The 9,354-nt window shown below is 45.0% G+C and overlaps 1 protein-coding gene across 1 annotated transcript; it reads left to right on the plus strand.

Annotated features, from left to right (window-relative positions):
- Window positions 1-648: 648 nt before the first annotated feature.
- Window positions 649-5,854, plus strand: CD70 (CD70 molecule). The gene is given in 3 exon segments (XM_069589364.1): window positions 649-996; window positions 1,938-1,971; window positions 5,066-5,854. Coding segments are annotated over 3 exon segments (777 nt in total). The 3' UTR covers window positions 5,461-5,854.
- Window positions 5,855-9,354: the final 3,500 nt, after the last annotated feature.

A 9,354-nucleotide genomic window follows, 5' to 3' on the forward strand; every position in this document is an offset into this window, starting at 1 on the left:
GACCCCTCTTTGATGGCACTAGCGATACAGAACCTGCCTGCAATGCAGGAGACATAAGAGACTACGGTTTGATCCCTGGGCTGGGAAGATCCTCTGGAGGAGGAAATGGCAACCCACTCCAATGTTCTTGCCTGGAGAATCCCATGTACAGAGAAGCCTGGTGGGCTGTAGTCCATGGGGTCCCAAAGGGTCAGCACAACTTAGCCCCTGAGCATCTTCCTCCCTGAGTGTTGTGGCTGTATCCCAGAACTCGGCAGAGTATCTGGTCCGTAGTGGGTGTTCAGTGAAGGTTTGTTGAATAAACAAATGAGTGCCAGAAAGGTGGAGAAGGTGGTGTTAGTTGCTAAGTCGTGTCCGACTCTTTTACAACCCTGTGGACAGTAGCTCCCCCAGCCTTCTCTGTCCATGGGATTCTCCAGGCAACAACACTAGAGTGGATAGCCATTCCCTTACTCAGGGGATAGAACTCATTTCTTCTGGACCCAGGGATTGAACTCAGATCTCCTGCATTGCAAGCAGATTCTTTACCATCTGAGCCACCACAGAAGCCTGGGGAGGGTGGGGAGCCACATAAATAAAATTGAGGAGCACCCTGGTCCATTTACTCTGCAGACTCGGGACCGCAGCAGCTGGAGGGGACTTCCCTCCATGGTAGAATGAGCCTGGTCCCTCCCTTTGACGGACATCCCCAGGGAGGGGCATGGTTGGTCCCTGGCAGGTTCAGACAGGCCGAGAGAGCCCCGCGGCTGTGAGAAAGCTGAAGCTTCCTTCCCCCTTCCTGCCTGCCCTCTGCGCACCCTCCCTGCTGCCACACAGCTGATGAAGTGCTCGTGGAGGACTATAATGGCAACAGAGGAGGCTGCAAGCTACCAGGTGACCCGCTGGCCCTGGGCATCCATCCTGAGGGTGATTATCCCGGTGCTTCTTAGCATAGGCACATGCTACCTCGTCTGCAACCTGTGCTTCAGGCAGCAGCAGCAGTTGGATTCAACCAGGGTAAGTCTACAAGGGAGGATAAGAGAGAGGGGGAGAGACAGGCGCATGCTACCTGGGGACCTCCGGGTGGGGACTGGACCCTGGGGTAGGGGCCGAGGGGCAGCAAGCGGGGAAAAAAAGCAGAGGGGTGTTGAGCAAGAGAACAGACTAACAGACATGATCTAAAAAAGAAAAGAAAACAAAAATCAGAATGAGATGGATATAAATCTGCCAGGGGGACTTCCCTGGTGGTCCAGGGGTTAAGACTGCGTGCTTCCAATGCCGGTCATGTAGGTTCGACCCCTGGTTAGGGAGTTAAGGTCCCACAGGCCCCTCAGAGTGGTAGCAACAGCAAGAAAATCCGCCAGGAAGAAAGATGCGGTAGAAAGGAACAGAGAGAGAGACCAGAGCAGGGGGTAACGAGCAGAGGCAAGCCTGCCCGCCAGGGGTCTTCAGCTCAGGATAGTCAGCTCTGCCCAGGAGGTAAACCCCGGGTGGAGATCCCAGGCTGGAGGGAGCATCTGAGAAAGACACATTTCATATGGGCCTGGAAAATGACTCGTCTTTGGGGTTCCCCCAGCAGGCTGACTCAGAGGCTGCTGGGGGCTTCACGGAGTTGGGGAAGGGCAGTTCTGGGACCTCCAAGGACAGGGGGAGCCCTGGACACCCACCACAGGTGCCGACTTTGAGGGTTACATTAGGTTTTGGAGGCAAGAGAGGCAGATGTGCGAGGAGACCTGGGTTACATCCTGGAAACTAAGTTCTTCTGAAGGTCTTCTCTTTGTGCTCAGGGCTGGTTCAAATCTACTTCCTCTTTGTGAGCTCTTCACAAAGGCTCCAAGTCAGCCCCATGGAATGAGGGGTGGATAGAAGGATGCACTGAGAAAAAAGTGCTCTTGACTCGAGGGATCACTCCAGACCCCTGACGCTTAGGTGCTGAGCTCTGTTTTCTTTTCTTCCAGTGGGACTTGGCAGAGCTCCAGCTGAATCACACAGGTAACCCGGGATATGCATGTGTGTCGGAGAAAGAAAAAAGAAGGCGGGTGGGGGAGAGAGAGAGAATGAGAAAATGAGAAAGGATGAGAATAAGAAAAAAAGACAGGGCAATACAGCAGTCTGTTTCTGGGTGCCTGCTTCCTTTCTGGGCATTTTATTTTCTCCCATGGGAGAGCTCAAACCGACTCAACCAAGCTAATAGCTACAACTAACACGCCTCCGTTCATGTCACAAATGTTAATTCGGCAGCCACCATGAGGCAGGCTCCGTTCTGGGTGCCCATATTGCCAACATAACAGAAACCCCTGCCCTCTCGGGGCTTCCCTGCTACCAAAGGGATCAGAAAATAAATAAATGAACAAGTAAAATACGTACCATGCCAAGTGGAGTGAAACATGCACCTGGTACTTTTTGGGGAATATTAAGCACGGGAGGAGGATCAGGCATGTCAGGGTTGGGAGTGCCCTTGAAAATGTGGTCACCAGGGAGGGTGTCCCGGCGAAGAGGGCTTTAGAGCAAGGACATGAAGGAATGTGAGGGAGGGTGCCTTTTGGCAGTCCCCTCCCAGCCTCTCTCTAACCCTCTTCCTCTTTGGGTCTCTCCCACACGCATCCCCAGGGGTTTGGGTGTGTTCATTCCATTTTGTAACAAATGGAAACCCTATTCATCTTCTTTCTCTGGGGGCTTTCTGATCGGGCTGCTATGACAGAACAGAAAGCCTCACAGACGCAAGATACCTCTCACTCATGGTGCCGGGGGCTGTGAAATCCAAGGTCAAAGCCCCAGCAGGTCTGGCTGTCTGATGAATGCCCTCTTCCTGGTTTATAAACAACCAGTCATCTTTTTGCTGTATCTTTATATGGCGGAAAGGGGAGGAAGGTAAAGAGAACTCTCTGGGCTCTTTCTCTGTCTCCCTCTTGCTCTCTCTCCCCATCTTTCTAAATTGAGACAGAGTTGACATATAACATTGTGTCTACTTCAGGCATACAGCATAGGTCAATATTTGTATATATTACAAACTGATCACCCCAATGTCTTGTTAACACCCATCACCACACACAGTTACAATTCTTTTTTCTTGTCATGAAACTTGTAAGACCTACGCTCTTCAGTTCAGTTCAGTTCAGTTCAGTTCAGTCGCTCAGTCATGTCCGACTCTTTGCAACCCCATGAACCACAGCACGCCAGGCCTCCCTGTCCATCACCAACTCCCGGAGTCCACCCAAACCCATGTCCATTGTGTCGGTGATGCCATCCAACCATCTCATCCTCTGTCGTCCCCTTCTCCTCCTGCCCTCAATCTTTCCCAGCATGAGCCGCTTCCAAATATACAACACAGTATACTTAACTCTGATTAGTACGCTCTATATTACATCACCAGGACTTAGTTTATAACTTTTTCATAAGTCTGTGCCTCCGACTGCCTTCACCTATTTCATCCACCTACTCCCCACCTCTGGCAACCACTGATCTGTTCTTTGTATCTGTAGCCATCTAAAGGAAGATTTAGATTGCACATATAAAGGAAGTCAGACAGTATTTGTCTTGCTCTGTCTGACTTATTTCACTTTAGCATAATGACCTCTAGGTCCACCCATGTTGTCACAAGTGGCAGAATTTCTTTCTTTTTATGGCTGAATTAGATGGAGAGATGGGCTTCCCTAGTGGCTCAGCTGGTAAAGAATCCACCTGAAATTCTGGAGACTTGGGTTCAATCCCTGGGTTGGGACGATCCCCTGGAGAAGGGAAAGGCTACCTACTTCAGTTTTCTGGCCTGGAGAATTCCATGGGCTGTATAGTCCATAGGGTCACAAAGAGTCAGACTGAGCAACTTTCACTTTCACTTTAGATAGATATAGATGTGTGTTTATAGTATCACATGTATAATACATAGTAATATATATATCACATCTATATCCATTTTAGGTATATGTGTAATATATATACACACACACACACACACACACACAAGATACATACATGCTGTGCTGTGCTTAGTTGCTCAGTTGTGTCTGACTCTGTGACCCCATGGACTGTAGCCCCCCAGTCTCCTCTGCCCATGGAATTCTCCTGGCAAGAATACTGGAGTGGGTAGCCAGTTCCTTTCTCCAGCGGGTCTTCCCAACCCAGGGATTGAACCCAAGTCTCCCGCATTGATGGATTCTTTACCTTCTGAGCTACCAGGGAAGCCCAAGAATACTGGAGTGGGTAGCCTATCCCTTTTCCAGGGGATCTTCCCAACCCAGGAATTGAACCAGGATCTCCTGCATTGCAGGCAGATTCTTTACCAGCTGAGCTACCAGGGAAGCCCCACAATACATACATATGGATATGTACAGACATAGGTATGGGGCTTCCCAGGTGGCTCAGAGGGTAAAGAACCTGCCTGCAGTGCAGGAGAAACAGAAGACTCAGGTTGAAGTCTCAATCCCTGGACTGAGAAGATCCCCTGGAAAGGGCATGGCTACCGTCGCAGTGTTCTTGCCTGGAGAATCTCATAGACAGAGGAGCCTGGTGGGCTCCAGTCCATGGGGTCGCAAAGAGTCAGGCAGGATGGACGCGGCTGAGCACACATATGCACATACGCAGGGATGAATACGGGCTTCTCTGGTGGTCGGGCAGTAAAGAATCTGCCTGAAATGAAGGAAACCGCTGCCTGTCAATGCAGGAGACACGGGTTCAATCCCTGGGTCAGGATGATACCCTGGAGAAGGAAGTGGGAACCCACTCCAGTATTCTTGCCTGGGAAATCCCATGGACAGAGGAGCCTGCCTGGCTACAGTCTGTGGGGTTGCAAAGAGTCGGACATGACTTAGCGACTAAGCCACCACCACCCTGCCTGGATATGTGTGTGTGTGTGTGTGTGTGTGTATGTGTATACTACAGCTTCTCCGTCCATTCATCCATCAGTGGATACCGGGTCTCTTTTACAAGGTCTCCTCCACCTTCCTGCTCAAACACTTCTGAACAGCCCACCTTCTAACACCATCCCCTTGGAGGTTAGGCTTTAACATTCGAGTTGGGGGCATTCCCTCAACAGCACTCAGTTTCCCTATATCTCCATCCTTCCATCCCTCCCTCACAACCCTCCCAGGGTCGCGGCAGGACCCCAGGCTACGCTGGCAGGGGAGCCCCGCCCTGGGACGCTCCTTCCTGCATGGGCCAGAGCTGGACGACAACGGGCAGCTGCGGATCCAACGTGATGGCATTTATAGGCTGCACATCCAGGTGACATTAGCCAACTGCTCCTCCTCCACGTGGACCGCCGAGCCCCAGAGAGCCACGCTGACGGTGGCCATCTGCTCCCCTGCCGCCCACAACATCAGCCTGCTACGCCTCAGCTTCCACCGCGGAGCCTGCTGGGTCGCCTCCCAGCGCCTCACCTTCCTGGCTCACGGGGACGTTCTCTGCACCAACCTTACTCTGCCTCTGTTGCCTTCCAGAAACACTGATGAGACTTTTTTTGGGATTCAGTGGGTGCGCCCTTGACCCTGGCACTTCCTAGCCCAGGTTTTTAAATAAACTTTTTTTTTCTTTTTCTTTCTTTTCTTGCTCTCTTTTTCTTTCTCTTTATCTTTCCTTTTCTCTCTTTTTCTTTATCTTTGTTTCTTTCCTTGCTTTTTCTTTCTTTTTTCTTTTGCTTTTTTCCTCTATTTTTCCTTTTCTTTCTCTTTCTTTTTTTTTTTAGCCCCCACTGTCTAGCATATGAGATCTTAGTTCCCCAACCAAATGTGGAATTCATACCCCTTGCGTTTGAAGGGCAGAGTTTTAACCCCTAGACTGTCTTGAGAGTTGTTAAAGCATAGGAATATAATTGATATTTCTATGTTGATTTGGGGGTTTGGGGGCTTTCTTTATTAATATTAAAATATTTTTCTAAAAACTCTTCCTTTCCAAGTATGATATTTTTTTTTCTTTTCTCATACAACATGTGGGTCACTTCACATTTGTATCTTCAGGATAAATTTCTAGAAGTGGAATGGCTGGGTCCAGGAGGGTGTGTTTATAATTTTGATATTTATTAACAAATTGGCCTCCATAGGTGTTGAATCAATCTAGACTTTTAGTCTACTGTGTGTGAGCGTGGCTGCTCGATGGGATATGAAAGAAAGCTTTTTCTTTGTCTTATTTCTAGTAAAAGGGAAGCCTGACTGCCCTCCATACTTCAGTGTCACTTAAGTCATTTATATTTTCTTTTCTATAAAAGCATGTATAGGCACTCTTTTTTAAAAATTGAGGTGAAATTCACATAACATAAAATTAGCCCTCTTAAAGTGTACATTCACATAACTATATTCAATATCTTGTGATAAAACAAAATGGAGAAGAATATGACTCTCCAAACACCACAAGTTGTCATTTCTCTAGCCTGTGGTGAGGACATGAGAAGAACTTAAGGAGGAAAAGAGTTCGTGGTGACTCATAAGTTGAGAATGGGAGAGAGACTGAGAATAGAATCTCAGTGCAGAAATGGTGCAGAAATGAGCATAAACAGGGGGTAGCTACTTTGAAAAGGTAGTTTTATGTATTCTTAGGTACTTTTGTGATAAAAGAAGATGACAATAAGCCTAACATTATCCTGATACCAAAGCCAAAGACACTAGAGGAAAAGAAAGTTATAGACCAATATACCTGACAAGCATAGACACCAAAATCCTCAGCGAAATGTAAACAAACCAAATTCAACAGTACATTGGAAGGGTCATACACGTGATCCAGTGGGATTTATTCTAGGGAAGCAAGGATGGTTCCATGTGTAATACACCACATTACACATACAATGTAATACACCACATTAACAGAATGAAAGATTAAAAACCATCTCAGACGATGCAGGAAAACCATTTCCCAAAACTCAACATTCATTCATGATAAAACACTCAACAGATCAGTAGAGGGAACTTACCTCAAGATAATAAAGGCCATGTATGAGAAGTCCACAGCTTATATCATATTCAATGGTGAAAAACTGAAAGCTTTTCCTGTAAGATCAGGAACAAGACAAGGATGCCCACACACTCACCACTTTTATTCAACAAAGTACTGAAGGTCCTAGCCAGAGTAATTAGGCAGAAAGAGAAGTAAAAGACATCCAAATGAGGAAGGAAGAAGAAAAATTGCCTCTCTTTGTAGATGATATAATTTTATATATAGAAAACCCTAAATACTCCACCAAAAAAATGTTAAAACTAGCAAACAAATTTAGTAAAGTTGCAGAGTACAAAATCAATATACAAAAATCAGTTTTGTCTCTATGCATTAACAGTGAACTGTTAGAAAGAGAAATTAAGGGAACAATCCCATTTATAATTGCATAGAAAATTTAATCAAGGAGATGAAAGGTAAATTTACTGAAAACTATAAGACATTGGTGAAATTAAAGAGGACACAAATAAATGGAAAGATATTCCATGATCATGGATTGGAAGAATTATTATGTTCAAAAAGTCTATATTACTCAAAGCAAACTATAGGTTCAATGCAACCCCTATCAAAATTTCAAAGGCACTTTTCACAGAAAAAGCAGTCCTCAAATTGCATGGAGCCACAAAAGACCCCAAAGAGCCAAAGCAATCTTAAGAAAGAAGATCAAAGCTGCAAGCACCACAGTTCCTCATTTCAAACTATATCACGAAGTTATAGTAATCAAAACAGCATAGCACTGGCATAAAAATAGACACACAGATCACTGGAACAGAAGAGAGAGACCAGAAATAAGTATATGCATATTTGGTAAATTAATTTATGAAAAATGAGCCAAGAATATACCATGGGTAAAGCCAGCCGCTTCAATAGATAGTACTGGGAAAACCAGACAACCACATGGAGAAGAATGAAACTGAATCCTTACCTTACACCATACATAAAAATAAACTCAAAAAGGATTAAAGATATCAACATAGTGGTAAATTCCTTAATACTGGTCTTGGAAATGATTTTTTTGGATTTGACACCAAAAGAAAAAGCAACAAAAGCAAAAATAAACACGTTGGACTATATCAAATTAAAATACTTCTGCACAGCAAAGGAAACCACCAACCAAAGGAAAAGACAACCTAGGGAATGGAAGAAAATATTTGTAAGCCATATATCTTATAATGGATTGATACACAAACATATAATAAACTCATACAACTCAATAGCCAAAAAAAATATCCAACTTTTAAAAATGAGCAGATGGACTGAATAGACTTTTTTACAAAAAAAGACTCACAAATGGCCAACAAGTATATGCAAATGTGCTCAACATTACTAACCATCAGGAAAACACAAATCGAAACCATGATGATCACACCTATCAGATGGCTATTATTAAAAAGACAACAAATGACAAGTGTCAGCAATGAAGTAGGTAAGTAGAACCCTAGTACACTGTTGGCGGGGAGGTAAGTTGGTGCAATTACTATGGAAAGCAGTATGGAGACTCCTCAAAAAGTTAAAAATAGAACTACCATATGACCCAGCAGTTACTCTCCTGGGTATTTATCTGAAAATTTAAAAACACTAATGAGAAAAGATATATGCACCCCTGTGTTCATTGCAGCACTATTCATAATAGCCAAGATACAGAAACAACCTAAGTGCCCAACAGTAGAAGAATGGATAAAGAAGTTGAGATAGATAGATAGATGATGGAATATCGTTGTTTAGTTTATCTAAGTCATGTCTAACTTTTTTGTGTGACCCATGGACTGTAGCCCTCCAGTCTCCTCTGCCCATGCGATCTTCCAAGCAAGAATACTGAAGTAGGTTGCTGTTTCCTTCTCCAGGGGATCTTCCTGACCCTGGGATCGAACCCACGTCTCCTACGTTGGCAGTTGGGTTCCTTACCACTGTGCCACCAGGGAAGCCCACAGTGGAATATTACTCAGCCATTAAAAAAGAATGAACTCTTGCCATTTGAGTCAGCTTGGATAGACCTAGAAGGTATTATGGTAAGTGAAATAAGCCAGATAAAGAAAGGCAAAAAGTGTGTGATTTCACTTACATGTGGAATCTAAATAAATAAATAAACAGAACAGAAACAGATTTATAGGTACAGAGAACAAACAAGTGATTGCCAGAGGAGAGTGGCATGGGAGAAGGAGAGAAATTCGATGAGGGGGATTAAGAGGTACAAACTTCCAGTTGCAAAATAAATGAGTCATGGGTATGAAATTCGGTGTGGAGAATATAGTCAATACCTGTGTAATACCTTTGTATAGTGACATATCATAACTAGATCTATAGTGGTGATCACTTTGAAATGTATAGAAATACCAACTCACTATGTTGTGTACCAGGAACTGACACAGTGTCGCAGGTCAATTATACTTCAAAAACGAACAGACTCACAGAAAAAGAGATCAGATTTGTGACTGCTAGAGATTGAGGGTAGGGGAG

This window comes from Ovis canadensis, chromosome 5 (assembly GCF_042477335.2).
Source record: "Ovis canadensis isolate MfBH-ARS-UI-01 breed Bighorn chromosome 5, ARS-UI_OviCan_v2, whole genome shotgun sequence".
NCBI classification, from domain to species: domain Eukaryota; kingdom Metazoa; phylum Chordata; class Mammalia; order Artiodactyla; family Bovidae; genus Ovis; species Ovis canadensis.